General features: G+C 42.8%; 1 protein-coding gene across 1 annotated transcript in view; it reads left to right on the top strand.

The window, feature by feature from the left end:
• The first annotated feature begins 7 nt into the window (after positions 1–7).
• Positions 8–20,299, top strand: part of LOC118776255 (anthrax toxin receptor 1-like) — a 44,566-nt gene continuing 24,274 nt past the window's right edge. Inside the window, exons 1-9 of the mRNA XM_036526438.1 lie at positions 8–32; positions 4,164–4,287; positions 13,835–13,906; positions 14,840–14,911; positions 17,696–17,777; positions 17,926–17,959; positions 18,174–18,253; positions 19,058–19,126; positions 19,378–19,458. Of these exons, the coding sequence (XP_036382331.1) occupies positions 8–32; positions 4,164–4,287; positions 13,835–13,906; positions 14,840–14,911; positions 17,696–17,777; positions 17,926–17,959; positions 18,174–18,253; positions 19,058–19,126; positions 19,378–19,458 (639 nt within the window). The remainder of the gene's footprint in view (positions 33–4,163; positions 4,288–13,834; positions 13,907–14,839; positions 14,912–17,695; positions 17,778–17,925; positions 17,960–18,173; positions 18,254–19,057; positions 19,127–19,377; positions 19,459–20,299) is intronic.

Genomic DNA, 20,299 nt, shown 5'->3' with positions numbered 1-20,299 from the left:
CTACCTAATGGCTCATCACATTCGTCAGGGCTGTGGTCTGCCAACACATTACATCTCAGTGTACAACACTGCCAATCTCACTCCTGACCATCTTCAGAGGTGAGCCAGTGTTTACAAAAATTCGCTGGACTGTCTCCCTAAAGTCATTTGCACAGCCATACTTTGTATGTGCAACCCAATCTATTTCAGTGCAGTGAGGCACAATATGTGTGTGCACTGGTAGTAAGTTGAAACTTTCTGTGATTTTCCAAATAACTCAGTATGGTTTTCAGCAATTTTCCCAACTGGTGGCATGAGCAAAATGATTTTCTTGATGGTTGACAACTTGAAAGGGTTTAAAAGGAGAATTGAAAGGGTTTGACGGAGAACATTGTGCACTACACTACATGTTTTCACTCGTACAATGAATTGAAACGCACTGAAAAGAGTCTTTTCAGTGGTCTGAAATCAGAATATCTGGGCAAATGGATGCATTAGACTAAGGTGGTGTAGAAAAGCAGTTGGCGCCACGTGGCTGGATTGAAATGTTCTCACTCCTCACAGGTTGACCTTCAAGATGTGCCACATGTACTGGAACTGGGCTGGCACCATCCGTGTGCCAGCGCCGTGCAAATATGCCCACAAACTGGCCTTCCTGTCGGGCCAGTACCTGCACTCTGAGCCTGCCATTCAGCTTGCAGACAAGCTCTTCTTCCTCTGAACTGCACTTTGGCATTTGCAGTAGCTGTTTCCGGTGTACATGCTACAGAGAGGACAGCCAACACAGCAAAAACTAAAGAGGACAGCAATGGAAGGGAGGGAGAGAATTTGAGGGGGGGAAGGGGGGTGAGGGGTACAGCTTGGCAAAAAGCAGGCTTTTGAAAAATAAGTTCCAAGAGTTCAATCTTGTAAAATGTGCCTTTCCTGAAGCCATACATCATTGTATTTGACCCATTTCAAATGGAGATGGGGTGTTGTCGTTTTATTTTGAAACGTTTTACATCCATTAAGTCCAACCGTCCAAGAGGATGGGATGGGACCTACATGGGATCAGATCAGTGGTACAGTTAGTTTTCTCACCTTTAGATAAGGTTTTTTTTGCACTTTGTTGCACTATGTGAAATTGAGGTGAATCAATCGCAACAGTATGTTCCCTTTGGTTTCTTTGCAATTTATTTTCTAGTTCAGCTGCTGCAGTTGCAAATATAACTCGGTTGGTGTGAATTAAAGATCTTTCTTTAAAGTGTCGACATTTTATTCACCTTCAGCGTGTGATTGAGTGTTATGGACCAGGAATTCCCAAACTTTCTCCATGTGTGACCTGCTAAATATGAAGAGTTACATTTTGGGAAAATGTTTAACATTTCCCAAGAATATAGCACAATATGTCTTGATAAAAATGAACTGCTAGCCAGCTAGATTTTCAAGTGCTACCAGATTTCACATTCAGAGGCTTGGTGTGAAAAATAAACCTTGAATAGCAGCCTATGGGGAAATGCACTAAAAGAGCCTCCATTGCCCCAGTAGATGTCATTTTATGTTACTGTGTACACTTAAACATGTAATCCCATTTCACTCTTTGAGCTCATTTGCTAGAGGAAGAGTTGCACCTATAACCCTTACTTTGGGTTGAAACATTAGCTAGACAGTACAGTGTTTTCTGAAATCAGCCACTATTGATCCCATGGTGAGAAGGATGAGCTTGTATGTTGCATCCTTGCTGACAATGAGATGCATGTTGGTTCAGTTAAAAGCACCTTGGTCTAACAGATGGTACTTACTCATATTTTGTACCAGCTGAGGAGTAAGTGGCCTCATTTTGCCTGCTGAACACTGGAGGCTTAGTAGAGCAAACAGCTGAAGGGTACACTTCTATTCAACTTGCATTTATTAAATAATATCCGCGTTAATTATACAAATGGCTTAATTGGTTCAGTCATTAAACATTCACTGAGGCCTCATTTGTAAACGGTAACTTGCAGGCAGCTGGAAATCAAGTATCCATTGATTGAGGGTGGCAATGTAATGGCCTGATGTCTGAGCAAGAAAAAAAAATTCAAGTGAGTTGTCTGACCCGAGACAGTTTGCATTAAATTTAGATCGCTGCTAAATTCTGAGGCAAGGCTCGGCTTGAAAATACTTGTTTTACACGTTAGTATCACAAGTATGGGCAACTTGTTTTACTAAGGCAGCAGTTTCAGACATTAGTTTTTTTTTTTTTTTAGTTTAACAATATCTTAGATATTTTAGATTGTTTAGCAGGTTTCTAAAGATACCTCTGGATTAGCATTTAGTGGGAAAGTTGAGTTACATTTATGGTCATCATCTATAGGTAAACCGTGTACTTTAGCTAAATAAAGAATACAGCCATGCGTCGCTTAACGTGCACGATACGTTCTGTGAAATAGGACGTTATGTGATTTACTTAGCAAACCTATATGGAGTAGGCACGAGATTGGATGCTGCTGCCTCGAATCGAAGCATATACTGTTATATGGTAAACTTTTTAATTGTAAGTATGCATAGACGTATATTATGACTAACAAGATATGTATTATATGGTATACTATGTACTGTACCATTATACGCCTGGCAGCGAAATCGCTTTATTTCCATGAGACATGAGATACACGTGTTGCGTGCGGGAGGCTTTGCCTTCACTACGTCCGGTTACGTCCGCTACGTCTCGTTCTGCGATCGGGATTTTTAAACTTTATTATAACCTTATGGGACTACGCACGTATATGCCAACGGACGTTAAGCGGCGCATGACTGTGTTGAAAACAGGACTTTAGTAAGCTTTGGGTATGACAGATAAGTGTTACATCATATCTTAAAAAACGTAATAAATACCATGTAGACATCGGGATATAAAGAGGAAACCGAGGGTGCACAGCTGAGGTCCGTCAGGGGATGCAGTGCACCCCTAAGCACCATAGCGCCGGCCCTGATCATGACCATAGTTTACCAGTGAAATAGATAAATTTAGTAAGTTAATTTCATTATAATTAATTTAGCAGTACCTTATTTCATTTCACAAAAAAAGAAACAAGACACGACAAAGATAACATGACAATACAATGACAAAAACAAATCTTAATAAATAAATAATTTAGCACATACAATATTATAATCTTTCTGTATATATACTGAAACTTTGAGGCATATTCATTTTCTCTTTTCAGCATTCTCTTATCATTAATGACAATTTTCCAAAAATTATCAAGGTTTCAACAGAACTGGAGGGTTTTTCCTTTGCCTAAGATGGCTCTTTGAACTTTATAGAAACCTGCAACCACTCAGTTACTGCAGGGGTGGGGTCTAATTGTCTAATGTCAGGTTCACCATCCAGTATAAATACACCAAGAGTGCAAAAAGAGGGCAAAAAGATTACAACAATTCAAAGTCTGACAACTTATGACTGTGGTCAAGAATGGAATTTCACCAGCTTCACACTGCAGTCGTCACCTGAGTCATGACATACTATCCTTTGACAACTTCTGAATGAGAGAAAAAGCAAAAGCTTTCTGGTTCTTTTAAATGTCTTTGCTTTATACATGGTTGTCCACCAGGCGGCGCTACAACCACAGATGTCTATCTGTGTCCCCCATCCCGATGTCTCTTCATTGCTGCAACCCTCTTAAACCCATAAAAAAGAAAGGAAGAAAAAAAAAGATCTGAGAGTTTGCGAAAGAGTTTGAGGCTCAAAGACAGTGACACAGCTTGCAGTGCAGCAGTGCAACTATCTGCTCCCTACCTGTAAAAAGAACAGACAAAACTACAGAAAGGAAAAGAATTGTGTGAAGTCTGTATCTGTGAGTGTGTGCATGTGCGTGTGTGAGTGAGACTGTCTGCCTCCGATCAGATCAGCACCCTCTGATTCAGTCCAGACCAACTGCGATCACAGCATCTCTGCCTCGGTTGTTGGACTGCTAAGCACTGAAGGATACCCCGATCCTGCTTCTCCAATCACTTGGCTCTCTCTTTGGATGGCTTGTGGGATTAGAAGACAGTGAAATAACAGGGGAATATTTCACAACTGCAAAGAAGAAAATTCCTCTGTGTGCTTTTTTCCTTTGCTTTGCTTAGTTTTTTTTTTTCCCCTGGGGTTGATTTTTACCTTTTTATTGTTTTGTCCTTTGTCCTCGTGCAAACTGGAATAATGTCTACCTGTGGGCACACAGGGGCATGGTTGGCAGTGAGGCTTTGTGCCATGGTGGTAGTGTTGGCAGCAGGAAGCATCGGGCAGAGCCAGGAGAAAGGGCCCTCCTGCTACGGGGGATTCGACCTCTACTTCGTTTTGGACAAGTGAGTTCAGTTCCCCATCCTCTCCCCTATACCCCTCTCCCCTCTTATTGTCATGCCGTCTCCAGGCTCACAGCTGTGGGTGAACTCTCAGAGTCAGGCTTTCACACAGCTTGCGAAGCAGGGGGACACTAAAGCCGAGACCCAAAGTGTCCCGAGGAGTTACAACACTTCAGCTTTTACCCATACAGGCTTACTGAATTCTGAGATCGTCTGCAAAGGAGGAATTGTTTTCTCTGAATTGCATGACTGCCTAACTGGCTCATCTCTGTTCAGCATGGTGAAATTTGCACTTTGTCAGTGGGTTAAGACCACAGTGCAAGGCAATCTTTAAAACAGGGCAAAATCAGCAGTGCACGCTTGGAGCTTTTGTTCTGCACATTGGCTTGCCGGAAAAAGTCCTTGTGATATGTGTCGAGACGCAGCAGCGCAACCACTGATAGACAAATAAACTGTGATGTGAGGGAGAGTCGTGATGGTGCTAACCTGTCTGTTCTCCTTTTCTCTAGTTGGAAGAGAAATGCTATGATCTGTCTCAGAATAATGCTTGCTCAGTATCAGAATAACTCCATCAAATGAGTTGAAGAAGACACAACAGTCATAGAGACAGTCACTGCTTTTGAGCAGCATTTGCCCAGTTGAGTATTCACTTTATGGACAGAAAGGCGCCTATTAGTCTGTGCGGCTTTGCCACTGTACACTTCGAAATGCAGTGACTACTTTGCTTCATCATAGCTGTACAGATTGCATTTTTTGGTACATATTCCATTCAAAAAGCTATTAATAAATCATTAAAGTTCTCACTCTTACGTTTTGTAAGGGGGCATATGGCATTGGTGAGTAGGTGAATGGTGTGTGTGTGTGTGTATGTGTGTGTGTGTGTGTGTGTGTGTGGAGGGTTAGCTTCCTTGTGTGTTCAGTGCTCAGCAGCGCCTCCTGGTGTACATCAGGTGAACCCAAGCAATAACCAGCCAGATGCCACATCTGAGGCCTCAGCAGGACTGTGGTGGAATGATGCTTTCTCTGGAGGGCATCCATTCGTATTCAGTCCAATATGGACATGGGTAACTGATGAGAGGTGAGGCATTAAACTTCACCCTGGGCATTCTGCTTTGGAGGTCTGGACTCCATACAAGTTAGGTAACTGCCACAGGAATCCGTGTGCTTCTCAGTTGTTTTAAAACTGGCTGTTGGCTCCAATAGATGCTTTTGACACAGATGGGGAATAGCTCACATGCACTGTCTTTAAAACCCGTCAAAACAGCTATATTTACCCTTCCTAATTTGTTATGAATTCACTCATGTTTGTTTTACATTTACCTTGCCATGTGGGTCTGAAAACAAATTTGTTAGCTTGTAATGCACTTAGATGTTATCTCAGAAAAGCAATGCACTACCAGCTACTGTAGAATGCATGCACTTTTCTCTAGGAGACTCATCTGTCTGTTTTACCCATTACCTGCTTGTAATTCATAGTCATGTTGTTTGCAGACAGCTACCTCAACTCTATTTCTCTATTTCTCTCTCTTCCTCTTTTTCTTTAAATCTTTAGTTCTGCTGGAAGACTGTATCTTCTTCCACAGAGCTGTAATATTAATTCTGAGTCAATTTTAGGATTTACAAAGTTTGTGGCAAACAGTATGATTCACTCTTATCAGGCTTTTCCCCACAGAGGTATGATTGACTGTTCTGCTGTTTTCTTTCTTAATTACATCCCAATTTCAGCACTCTGACCTTAAGCACATGCAGGCTTAAACAGGTTGTTGTTAACAGAGGGTTAGAGCCAAAGCCCAAGGAATGACTGAAGAAAAAGTGGATATGTTGCTTATTGTCTAGTTCATATTGCTATTCCAGCCCTTTCAACTTCGCTGCTTCTCGGAAGTGAACCTTATTCCCATATTATTCAGCCGTTGTATCAAGTATCTAAAGCTGATGCAATGCAATGACAACATGGAAATCAATGCCCTTGTCTGATTCAGGGTCTGATGAGGAAAAGCAGCCACTGAAACAGCTCTGTTTCTTAAAATTATGCCCCCCCCCCCCCCCCCCCCCCCCCCCCACACTGTTTTTGAAGTTGCATTACGCAAACGTCGAGATGGATTTTCCAGTTACGGTGGCTCTAAACGGCAGCTCCAGGCAGACATTTCTGTGGCTGTGCAGCTTTAAACTGAATGGAAATTCAAGCAGAGCTCAGAGGTTCAGACTCACAGAGAAAGAGAGGCAAAGAGAAAATACGATATGAAATATGAAAGGGCTTCAAGAATTTCCCCCTTTGTAAATTGGGTCTATTCTGTGGTATGCGGTGGGAGACTACTTAAGCAAGTTCAGAAGTTTTTTGTAAAATAAAACTGGATGCAATGGAACGGGATGCACCAGAACATCCTACCTTGTTCAGCTTTGTATGCAGTAAATTAATGTATGAAAACAACTCCGCTGCACTGTGATGTTGCAGCTATAACAGCACATTGCTCAAGCAAACATGACTTGTGGAGATGGCTTATGTTGCACGTAAATGGATGTTTCACAGCCAAAAGAGTGTGTGTGTGTGTGTGTGTGTGTGTGTGTGTGTCTGTGTGTGTGGGGGGGGGGGGGGGGGGGGGGGAGACATCTAGGAAATTACACAATTTTCAAATATAAATGATTTTTGTTAAGCAAACATCTCTCTCGCCCTCCTTCTCACCCTCTGTGTGGTATGGACTCTTGGCTCCACATATTTGGTGTGCCTTCATGGGGGACTTTCTTGGCTCTTGATCTTTTAAACGAGAGAGAGAAATGACAACGAGATGAGAGAAATTAAACAAAAAAACAAAAACAAAAACAAAAGTGAAAAAGCTCTTGTTTGTGGATTACGCTGAGATTTATGGTGGGGGTTTGGCAGGCAGATGGCAAACTGCAGATTGTAGCACTGGTTTGGACAGTGAGGAGCATTTGAGTAATTATTTTCCTTATGTAATGTCTCGGTTACTACAGTTTTTTTTGAGCCAATGTATTCAGTCACGTGGCTGCAGGGGTGGCTGTGCTGTGCACTAGAAAGTGTGTACTTGTATTCCCACTTCATGTAAACTCTTCATTATTGCATGTGAATGTGAGCAAGAATGTGCATTGTTTAGACTATGGATGACTGAGGGAGAACTGAAAAACTTGCATGTGAAGTTCAGGCTTTCCAGAAATATGGCTGCCTCTTTCTCATGTTGTCAATTTCCCCTCTTTTTCTCCTCTATTTGTGCCTCTCCAAACTGCTCAATCATTACTCGTCTCTATCCACAATGACCTTTGCTAAACATGTAACAAAAATGTTTTTGCTAAATGTGTAGTCTAATTTTCTTGGTCTCCTTTAGTCTTTGTCTCCATCTTTCTCTTTCTTTCGTGTCCAGTAAGAAATATTAAAAGAACAAACATGTTGTTTGGTTTGATCACTTTCAAAAGAGAGGTATTAGGTGTGGTGATGCTATATCAGGAAAAGATGTCATTTCAATGACCCGTGGTCAATAAATCTGTCTTTGTTGGTCCATCACCTATGCTGTCTGTTCCTGGTTTTGTTTTCTGTCTTTCATGCTTGCAGTGTAGGCATCCCTGGTGTCCCCGTGTTTTTCCCAACCCTTCCTCTCCCTTTGACCCCCTGGTTTGCACGCCAAAAACGCTGACGTGCACCTCCTCCTTTTTCCTCTGTGCAACTACTGCTCTTTTCTCTTGCTTTCTCTTTCTGTCTGCAGAACCCTTTCACCATTAGGTCCAGATGTTCCAAAGCTTCAGCCTTTTGGCTGCTGTCTCCGCATTGGGACTTGTATCGCAGCAACAATGAAAAAGGAAGCAAGGAGATGAGGGAGGGAGGGAGAGGCAGCGAAAGAGAGAGGGGGGAAAGAGTGAGAGAGGGCAGCATGAAGAACAAGCCCCAATAAAAGAGAGAGAAAAAGTAAAAGAATGAGTGATATGCACAGATGGTAAAATGAAGAAAAGTAAAGCATATGTGTTTTGGAAAGGGGGGAGGAAGCGAAGAAGAAGTCATATTTTTGGTAGTTGGGACTTGTCTATTCTTTTATTATTCTTTTCAAATTGTTAGTACGTAAAAGATGGGACCTTTTAATGTTATTCCTCCTCATATTTTATTTAGTAGAAGGTCTATGTCTATCTAACATGTGTACGTGTTTATGCTGATTAATGCCATTGCATACTACAAACAGTGGGTAGATGTGGTGTGTACACTGCATAATTTTTGTACAATTTATTTCGGACACCTATAGGTCAATTTCTACAAGGTTTATTCAGTTACACTTTACATTTTGAAAATAATCAATTTCCCATGGTCACATAAAGGCCAGCACAAAGTGGACTACAGCCAACCAGAAAATCTTGTCCAGAAAATTTGCCCAGTCAGCTGTATGACTGGAAGTAGTCTGGAGCCATGTTCTATCCTATCTACATGCAGATTCTTGGTGAGCTGTGAGCAAGCAGACTTTGTAGGTTCAGCCAATCAGGGAGCAGGAGGGTGTGACTTATGGATCATTTGAGCCTCCAAGTGAAGTAAATGCTGGAGCACAACCAGTGCAGACAGCACTTTGAGCAACCTCTATTCAAAAGAGAAGTAAGCTCTCTCTACTCTAGCTAAATTTCAGCTCTCACATGCACTGCATGTACCTTGCCATGACTGTCTTAAAAGTCACTCTGGATTCTCTTTTATTTCAAAAGAACTAATATTACCTCTACTACTAGTACTAATAACCCGCACTTCATCTTCCACCCCTAGTGCTACTACATCTGTTTTTTTTTTTTTTTTTTGCAAAGTAAAAATAATTTTGACATCAACATTTTTGTTCTCCATATATTCTGAGGATCTGATTCTGCAGATTCAATGGAGGGTGCATTAGTCCTGTCAGCCTCATATTGCAATGGAATGGTAATTAGTCCCCAAGGATTCCAAGAAGTCCTTCCTTGCTGTATGAAGCTGAGCTGGTGTGTAGAAAAGTTAAAACAAAGACAAACAACTTCTTCCAAAATGAATTAATTAGAAATATAGCAAGACTGTATCTTAATTCCTTGCATAGCCAAATTCTGAGTATGTCCTCTGAGAATGGAAAAATGCCACATCACTGCCTGTTATATTCAGATTTCAAGTTTTTTTTTTTTTCATTTATGAGGTAAGACTGTCTTCATCTTTGTGGGGAATTGGCTCAGACCTTCAGCTTGTCTGTGAACAGAGATTGTGGGAAAATTGCCTTTCCATCAGTTCAATTCAAATAACTACCAGTAACTTTTACACTGGTGCAAGGCACAATGCATGAAACAACTTAAATGCCATACCATATTTATCCTGAGTTTTCTTTATGAAAAAGAGATACGAGTGTGTGTGTGTGTGTGTGTGTGTGTGTGTGTAGTTGCCAAAAAATATTATCCTCTATCTGCCTTACAGCCCTTCCACCCCCCACAAAGTGAAGTCCTGAAACTGAAGACTGGTGACTCATCTTGACTGAATCTCCGTCTTTGCAATTGCCCATAGCTGTGTCTCTCTTTTGACCATGGGAAATGCATTATTTAAACATTGCAATTAAAAGTAAAAATTCACCAGAGAACAAATGAGAGGGGGATGCCTACTAATTGGTAGTCTTCTGGTTCAGGTGCACTGGGGGATCAGAGCCTGAAATTAATAGTTTCACTGTATATCCTTAGGACTCCAGATGTCCTATGATTGTGAGAGGGGGGCAGGGGGTGGGGTGGAGGGTTGCAATAACTAATTTGTTCATTGCATTTGGGGTGTGGGAACCATGGCTTTAGTGAACTGGGAGTGACTGACTTGCAGTATTGACGGGACCACTGATAATCTAATCTTTGAATCAGGGCTGTCTACAAATGGTTTTTTGGAGCAACAAGTGAACTGTTTATGTATGGACCCGGTTTAGGTTCTGGAAAGCCAGCATCTTTGCCAAATTATAATGATAAATAACCAGTTGCTGATAAAGGTTGAAAAGCTAAACTGGTGCTAAATCCATCTGAAATACCGATCTTATCTAAGTAGGTCAGATCAGTGAGTTCCTTCTCCCATTCCTCAAACCTCCTCATTCCTCAGTCTCAAAGAGGCTGCTGCGTAATCATGCCCCCATTTCCTGAGTCCCACGTTCCCTATTCCCCTCCACCCAAAAATAAACACCCAATCATCTGCTTGGTCTGTTTTCCCCTTTTCCTTCTAAGCTTTCCCCCACTTTATGGCGACAAGGCTCACTGGCCAAGCAGCTGGGAGATGACTACACATGTATCATCCAAGAACATAATAAATATCAACATCCACACAATTATTGCAGCATTTGGGAAATCAGATTCATATAGCTGCACTAAACATATTGCAACATAGAAAATGCAAAGTTTCAAGCCCAGTGCCACCACTTTGTCACCCTTGTGTAGAGCATTACAGAACCGTCTGACTTGGTCTCAGATGTGATTTCATGGCTGCTTGGGCCCTGTTCCCGGACAAAATTGAAATCGCTGATATTTCGCTGGATTGGGATCATTTGAGCAAGATTATCAGATCATTAAAGTGTAATTAACTGCAATTTGACCAAAGAAAGTGATGTCATTGTCAGTCATCAAAATGAGATCACTTGCTCATTATCTTGCAGACTGATAAATGTTTATCGAGTGAGATTGCGATTAATGGGGGTTATCCATTGCAGATTACATCATGGCCATTTATGCAAGAGTTTAACACACTTCTGCAGCATGACATTATGCTGTTAGGAAGCAGAAGACAATCCCTGGAATACAGACTATGAACATTCCAGAACTCCTGAACAGTTCCCACCAGGAGAGCGGATTGGAGAAATCTCATGGAGAACAAGAGTGCATTGTAACTGGGCATGGGGTTGGGGGGGGGGGGGGGGGGGGTTGGGCAGGATACATTTGTGGGAAAGAAGCGTAGCCAGAGATTTTTTAGGATCCTGTTAAGAATACGCATGCAGCGACACAGGGACTATCTGGCAACATTGCAGATACCAGCTTTCCATATATTTTTCCATAGCTTTTTCCATATTTTACTCAAACACATGGAATAAAATGCATTATTTGCATTAACAATATTATCATGCTCTGTTTGTTATTAAGAGTAAGGCATATAATTTTAATATACATACACACATGCACATACACACGCTGTCTGTGTGCGTTTGTGAATCTGCTGCCAGAAGTCAGAAGTAGAAACATTTGACTGAATGACTCTCACACATAAGTGCTGCGTGTCTTGATGTCTGACACCACTGCCTGACAGAGAGAGCAACGGAAGACAAATGAGGCACATTGTGCAAGTTATGATACGGTTGGCAATGATGCCACGCCTGTGGGATTAGACTGTTGAGGGGCTTCGAGTTTGCAAAAAGCAGGTGCTAGTTAAATTGCAAACGTCTCTAAAGCCAGTAAATGGTTTCAACCGGAGAGGAGAGATGCAGGCTTTTTGCACGTTGTGTTTATAGTGCTGATGACATTTCAAGGATGAATTGGCTGGATGAGCTCAGGGCCATAGCTTATTCCAAAAGTAATCACAACCAGGCAGCCTCGGGACAGCTGAGGACACTGGAATAGGAATGAAAGCGAGCGAGAGAGAGAGGTCATTATTCCCAACACTTCATAAAACATTACTAAAAAGATGGTGGAGCTGTACTGAAGCTGAGAAGTTTATCACACCAGTCCCGATGCCTTCCACTTGCCAGTAAATATCACAGCGTACCACATCAGAGGGCAGTGCTCAATTCTCAATGGTGCTGTCACTTATGAATGGGTGTGTCACAGAATAATGCTGTGGGGTACACCCTTTGCAACACATCTTGTACTTCTACACCCTCTCGGTTAAATTGCAATTGAAATTTGCCAGGATTTGACTCCCAGCTTTGTTGGAGGTAGAAGTGTTATTTCTTGACATGCTTCTTATTCTACTGTAGTCTTAACAACAAAGCTTGCATTTTTTTGGGTTTTGTGAAAGCCACGCAATGTGCAGGGATGTAATGTATTATCCCAGTCACAATCCATGCACAGCCCTGCAAAATCAGATACACAATCCTGGCCAAAAATTGATTACCTTAGTCTCAGATTCAAGTGAATTAATGCTGGCCTATCTTGAGGGTGAAGGTAGAGGAGGTTGTGGAGAGTCAGAGCTCAACCCCCCTGTCTCAGGCAAAATCTTAACTTCACTGAAGCCTAAATAGCTTCTATTGTGAGTAGTTCAGTGGTCAAACAAAACTAGCCTTGAATGCAAGCAGAGCTCTATGGCCCAGATTCGATCCCCTCTGTGTCATCAGCCAACAATGACCAGGGGCTTACAGTAGTGGAACAAATTGTCCTTGCTCCATCAGAGCTAAGGATGGGGATGTTGGCAGGGGTTGCTCATTTCACTGCTCTCCTGTGTCACCCAGTGACTCGTCAGGCACTTGTAGTTTGCTCAGATAATGTCAGTGAAGCTGCACCCGTCCTCCTCTGTAATGCAATGGGCAACTTGTAGTGTAAAATACAGTTGCAGTTGGCGTGTTAGCGTATGGGAGGATTGCAACATGCCCCAGCACTCCTGCATGAGTACAATGGCTGTCATGGTGACATCAGCCTAATATGTCCAGTTGGCAATTCCAAAAGAGGGCTGCATAAAAGAAAAAAGCACAAAGAGGGTATTGTGAGAGAGTGGGAAACCCAAAACAATTTGGCATCTCTTGTAACACCACCGCTTTTACAGTAATCTGTCGGGCACAGAAGGTGGAAGAACTGGCACTTGGAGGAAGAGGGAGGGGGAAAGTTTGACTGAATATATGGCCTTAGCTTTTCATAGGCCTACTGCAGATGTGAGCAGGAAAACATCTGTGGAGCATCCATCAAATGGAACGTATTGACCCCCAGAATCAGGCTAAATGGAACATCCTGATATGCCCTGCACTGGCTACTGAAAGGCTGGCACCCAAATGTTTATAAAATACTTTCAAACTGTTCATCAAAGGATTTTAAGTGAAGACGAGAATATAATGATGCTGTGGTGTTTTCAGGAGGATCAAGCATTCCCATGTAGCCGCTCTGTTTTTTCTGTCAGTTTTTGATGTGTAATCCAATTCTGGAAGCCTCAGGTGTGCATTATACTTACTGTACATCCCATCCTCACATTTCAGTCCTTCGGCAACAAAGAGGTAAAACCACCATTGCAGAGAGACAGACACAGAGGATCATGACTCTCGGTAACGTGCTATGATGGTAAAATATACGAAAGACCAGAGTCACCAAAGGTATAAAACAGTCATTCTGGCCATCTGTTCCTTACCCTTTCTGCCTATTCCCATTCCTCCTCCTTTCTCAAAAGATCAAAAAAAGCCTGACTTCTGTGGACCCCCCCTGCCTGCATGAGTGAATGGAACTAGCAGGTCTGGTAAAAACAATACCCTTCAGAAAGGCTGTGCTTCCCTGGCCCCTGCTCTACTTTCCTTGTTTATTTTGCTACGTACGCTCAGGTATTCCTCTACCTCTGCCCTTCGGCTCCCCCCTCGCTTCCTCTCCAGCCAATAAAAACTGACCCCCTGGCTGCAATCTCTCTCTGCAGATCCGGGAGTGTGCAGCACCACTGGAATGAGATCTATCACTTCGTCGAACATCTGGCTCATAAGTTCATAAGGTAAAAACAGAAACGTATGTCACTGTACAGCATTGGCCTGAAATGATTCATGGAAAAATTTGAGCTGTTAAAAGGTTAGATGGACAATACGGTGTCTTATTTTGATGTGAGTTTTGTATATTTTTAGTGGGGATTGCAGAGATAAAATACAAAGTTGTGTCACAACTGCAGTTAATTTAGCATTCTTAAAAAGTGTTGCCTGGAGGAGGAACAGTTATGTAAGCACTTTAATTAGTGCCTGAAGGTAATCTCTACAATATAAATCAATTTGGCAAAATTATACTTACAACCACATGCTTGCATGTGTGCTTTGAATGCGTTGAATATTGTGACATTCCTGGGGGTGGGACCCTAGATCTTCCATTCTGAAGGGAGGCATGCCTCTCGTTGTCAAATGGTCTAATGAAGACCTACAGACGTTCAAGTTGAGAGGAAAAAAAATGACTGCCAAACAAAGCTTCAAGAAGCAGTTCCACAACAGTATACCTGCTGTGTATTCAGTAGCCACTGACTTACATTACACATTACATACATTACGTTCATTTAGCAGATGCTCTTATCCAGAGCAATATCCAGAGAACAGAAGTGTATCCATGTAAGTTAAATTTCCATAGACAACATTGCCAGACCAGCAAGTGCGTGTACAACATCATTCAAGTATCAACACAAGTTACCATATGCAAGTATGAAACCATCTATAAACTGTGGAAGGTTGTCAAGTACTTATCATAAATCACATATAATGCTAATAAATTACAATATCCATAACTCCTAGAAATAATATGAGTAAGTGATAGAAGAGCTACACTTTTACCCTTCATATCCCATTATCTGTGTTGAGTAGTCTCTGTTGCTGGTTGTAAATGCAGAGTGCATTCCCCCTGTCCACCCCTCATACTAGCTGTCTTTGGCTTCTTGTTTGCCCCCTTCCAGTCCACAGCTGCGGATGTCCTTCATCGTCTTTTCCACCGAGGGCAGGATTCTCATGAGACTGACTGAGGATCGGTGAGTGAACACTCTCATGCTGACAAACTGCTGGCTCCAACAAGAATCAAAGCATGGGATTGCCAGCTTCACTGCTACTGAGTATGCGTGCAGACAAATCACCAAATGAAGAAGATGTGTCTGCCTTCCACTGAAATGCTAGACATTTGTTAACACTCATAAGAGTGTCATCAGAATGTCTGAAATGTGGTCTTTAGATTAGCAGTGTTTGCAATGCTACACTGGGTCTAGCAGGAATCTTCCATCACATGTACATTTTTACCAATACTGCACATGTGTAGCACATATCCATGCTAGATGTTAGATATGGTACACATACATGCATACTTCAGGTCAGGACTCCCTCCTGAATAAATGCTGGGATGTTCTGTGTGAAAGCAGTGAGGTTATTTGTATGTGACCAAACACATAAGAAGCCATGTGCATGATTTGAAACTCAATGAGAAATTTATCATTACAAGTGCACAAATCTTTCATAAATGGTGCATGCATGAGTCATACGAAACCTCAGAGGGTGAGTTTGGAAAAAGATGATTCCATTCATTGTGCAACCATTATGATTTACACTTATAGCAAAGCAAATCAACATTGTATGGAGATCCTTAATGGCCACCAACCCCTCACATTTGAGCAGAGATCTCATTTTTAATTTTAAAAAGTGTCAAAGACTTAACAGGACTTTAAGCTATCAGCAAAACCAATCTGGGGTATCCCAGGCTTAAAAGCACCATTTCAGAATCAGTAATGACACTTCTTGAAACAAACAGACTGATGCCATCTCTGTGACATCTCTCTTGGACCACAGTTTATTTTTGAAACTGTAAGTTCCTCAAAGGTATTAAGGATTCAGGGGTACAAGGACGAGATTAATTCCTCCACTTTTTATCTTGAGGTAGCAATCCAGAGGGTATTTTCATAACCTACTAGGTCTGAACAGTGCATGTTGCTCATCCTTCAAAACAGGGCCAGCAGTCAGCAGCAACTTGCAGCTGTTGACATTACAATATCGAGCTGCATAGAGCACTGAGTTGTGCTACTTAATACTTCTTGATTGCACTGTGTTTTGTACAACTGTGTACAGACTGAGCTGGTCGGATTCAGTTTTTCCAATTGATATCTGTTTGTCGGAATTGGAATTCTTCTTATGTAATGACCACAAAAGGTCTTGATTCAGCTGGAGCTAAATGCTCCATTAGAGACTGCTCGTAACATCTGGCTCCTGCTTTCACCGGGTACAGCTGTCATTCCCAGCACTAAATTGGTCATGACTGCTGCCAAGCGGCACTCAGAATCGATAATAAAATGTCACTTTTGTGAGTTGGCCGTGTAAACTTTTACAAAGAACACTTTCCATGCATTTGAAAAGGGCATATCTTGTGTTGAATCTCTTCCTGCTATTTCATTCCATCAATAACCCTCTTCCTCCACATCTTATCGCCCATGTTTCATGTTAATAGTGGCTTTTGGGACAGCTTTAAAGGTCCTGTGCAGTTCTGATTAAATGCTCGGACATAAACCAAACCCATGTTCTGAAGTTTCCTCTCTGATTTTTAAGGGCATATCTTAGCACAATCCAGACACAGAACCCTCCTCTAAGATCCCAATTTAAATTCTTTATTGTGAAGTAAATTGTTCATAAAATAGCTTTTGTTTTTAGCTAACATATTGGCTCCATAAAAACACATACCAGTGTACACACAGCTTTCATCATTTTTAAATAGAAAAGCATCAGCTCATTGACTTGCAACGCACCTTACACATGCACACACATATGCACACATGTACACACATACAAATACACATGCACACACTCACATATTGGGTGAAACATTGGGTGAAAAGAAATTTTAGTCAGGTGCATTTTCCCAGCCTATTATAGTATTTACATTATTGTTATTGCCACACTTGTGAACAATTTACATAGGTTACAATTTTATCAATTTATAGAACTGGATATTCCCTGAGGCAATTGTGGTGTAGGTACCTTGTCCAAGGGTACAACAGCAGTGCCCTAAAGGGGATCAAACCAGCAGCCTTTTGGTTACAAGCCCTACGCCCTACGTCTTTCCCTACGCCTTGCTACACTGCTGCCCCACAGCAATGAAAACGTTTGGTCCCAAAGCATAGTGCCGACAGGCGCGAGCCCTTTGATGAGATAACAGTATGCAGATGGACTCCTGAACTGTCAGTTTTCCCAGAACTCAGGCACTACAGAAATGGCCAAAAGCAACAGCCATGCTTTCCTGTCAGAGCACAACCTAGTACAGGACTAGCTAGCCAGACATCAGGCCTGGCATGCAGTCTGGCCCCCAGGACTCCCCCCCCACCTCCCTGCTGCTTTCACTCTACTTTGTTTGTATTGGCTGCCTTCAGCATATAGTCCTTACAGAGGTATGTGTGTGCGTGTGCCTGTGGGCACGGGCATGGGCATGGGTGTATGTGTGTGTGAATTTGGTGTGTCTGTGTGCCTGTGAGAGTTTGTGTGTGTGTGTGCGCGCGTGTGCGCATGGATATGATTGTATGTGTGTGTACATGTGTGCATGTACGCGCATGCATGTGTGTGCTTTTGTTGGAGACGGTAATTGACATCCCAAGTCCCTTTCCATTCTACATTTAGTCCATACCCCAGAGCTGACGGTCTTTTCCAGCTTTAGAATATCATATAACTTGTGTGTATGAAAGAAAACCCATAAACCTCTTTGACATTTTTATAACAGCTGTTGCTTGTTTGACATTGTGGGTGTACCCCTGTCTGTCCGTCTGTCTGTCTGTCTGTCTGTCCAGGGAGCGTATTCGCAAGGGTTTGGAGGAGCTCCAGAGGGTGCTGCCAGGAGGAGACACCTTCATGCATGAGGGCATCCAGAGGGTGAGGCATCTACCCTGGCACAGCACTAGCTTTAAACTATCACTGTTCTGGCCCAGGAGCCAACATAACTGACACCTTTCTGGAAGAGTTGTGTGCTTCGTTCTTGCAGCACCTCATCCTTGGTTGTAAACTTGCTTTGCTCTTTCAGGCCAGCGAGCAGATATACTATGGGAACACAGAAGGTAAGATGATACAATGAGGTTGTCATTATACCTTTCTTTCTCTCACAAAGTAAATAACAGTAAACTAATCTAAGGGTTTTGCATTACTTCCTCGTCTCTCCTGCCATGCTATAGATTTAGGCAGGATGACCAAAACCTGTGTTTTGCTATGGTGTGCTAAGACCGGCTAAGTGCCGTTTTAGTTGTGTAACAAATGCGCTGTTTGTGTGGGCAGGATATCGCACAGCCAGTGTTATCATTGCTCTGACGGATGGTGAGCTGCATGAAGACCTGTTCTACTATGCAGAGAGAGAGGTAATCCTCATGCTTGCACAGAGCATGTAGTGGAAATGGGCTTGAACACGAACAGAGTCCAGTGGAGGGTCCAAGTTGACAGTGTCGTAATGTTGCAAATCAGTTATCTTAACCCTTTCATACACTGCTCCTCAATGGAGATCTTAGAGGAAAAAGGGGTTAAGCACATCTGTCAAATTTATATCTCCCATCTGCCCCATGAATGACAAAAGGCCCAGTTATTTGCGGCATATCTGGGTCAGGAGCCTATAATTCTTCACCAGAAAATCTGCTGAGTGTGCAGGTGTGGCCATGTCTGGCTGAGGCCCGCTAATCAGCCACATACATTGCCGTTCTCACGGACGTGCTCTGTGGATGCAGACGGCCCGGGCGGCAGCATCATGATCGATGATGTGATCCAGACGTCTTTTTCAGTAACAGTTTTAAATTGATCCCTCCTTGGGAAAATGTCACTACCGTGAACAAGCCGCTCAACGGCAATTACCACAGCCTTCCAGCTGCCACTCAGACTGAGTAATGTTGTCTGCAGTGGACTGGTGGCTTTTCTTCTCATGCCTTCTCTCTGTCGCCTTGCTTGCTTTTTGACTGCTGATAACATCTACATCGTGTGTCCCTGCATCAGACACGAGGCACTCGTTAAACTTGCACACCTGGAAAGGAGCCCCTAATTTTCATGGCAGTCAGTTTGGTCGATGTGCTGCAGAGTAATATGTTTTGATGAACACTGTGCATTGGTGCTGGGTAATTGGTTCCAGACGCTGAATTCTTTCCTGTTTCTCCCCTTGATCTGCGAATACCTGTCAGGCTAACCGCTCGCGGAGTCTGGGCGCCTCAGTGTACTGTGTGGGGGTGAAGGACTTCAATGAGACACAGGTGAGCTTTTAATGTTTCCAGTGTTCTGATTCACCGTGGCATCTAAAAGCGGTACCTCACACATGGGCAGGAAGAGTGCTTAATGTTATTTGGAGACAGCACAGCACAGCACTGGATCAAAACACAGACTATACATGCTGTACCAGGGAAAGAGTACATATGCACGTGATAGATGAAGATCACTAGGGTGCTGATATCAAAGCTATCATTCATCAGTTGTTGTTGTCTAACTCAGTTTTCCCCTTCCTCAGCTGGCAAAAATTGCAGACAGCAAGGACCACGTCTTCCCAGTGAATGATGGCTTCGAAGCCCTGCAAGGAGTCATAGATTCGGTAAGACAGTGGTCTAGTCCTGGACATAAAGGTAAAAACAGTGCATATTTAACTTTGATTAAAACCAGTATATTTGGATGTCCCCATATATGTCCACATTAAGCACAAGCGCATGTCCTTTGACTTACTTTCTAATGAGAAAAGATGGTAGTCTTTGGATGTGAATTAGGCAGACTCTACCTTTAACCCGCTTCCATCTTTTGTGATGATAGCAACACTGACCTCTCCTCCAACAATCTTGCTCAACTCAGCAGTTTTGATTGACTTAGAATTTCAAAATGACATTAAGCCATGAACCCGTTGACCTTAAAAGGAGAAATCGAGAGGGTCACAAAAAATTGTGCAATAAAAAAAGCAGAAACATTCATTCAGCCGATCAAGAATTTTGGAGTCTCACCAGGAACCAAAATTCTGGACAGCCCGCTGCGCCTCCACTCCGACGCCCCTGCTTTTGATCCAAGTCACTGGAGTCTGTGCAAACAGGATCAAAGCGCGCGCACTGTATCCTATGTCTCCACATTGACTGTCACTTCCACCTCCACAGCATTGCTTTATATTTTCTTATCCGCCGACCCGGTCCAGAAATGAAAGGGAAAGCGATCCAAAGAGAAGTCACTTGTTTTTAGGGCAGCAGGCTCCCCCCGGCCGTGGCCCTGCACCCGTCGCCTCTCATCTGGTGTTGATTAGAGGCGTACTAATAGGCCTTGGCTCCGGCCGGAGGAAGCGGGGCGGGCGTGTTGTAAATCAGTCACATCTTCCTCCATATGTCGCATACTTTCCTGGACAGAGGTGTTGAGAGATCACGGTGGAGGCGGAGCAGGGGAGAAGGGGCGAAGGGTGC

This window comes from Megalops cyprinoides, chromosome 4 (assembly GCF_013368585.1).
Source record: "Megalops cyprinoides isolate fMegCyp1 chromosome 4, fMegCyp1.pri, whole genome shotgun sequence".
NCBI lineage: Eukaryota > Metazoa > Chordata > Actinopteri > Elopiformes > Megalopidae > Megalops > Megalops cyprinoides.
The sequence above is the reverse complement of the archived record's forward strand: the minus strand, read 5'-3'. Positions and strand labels throughout refer to the sequence as shown.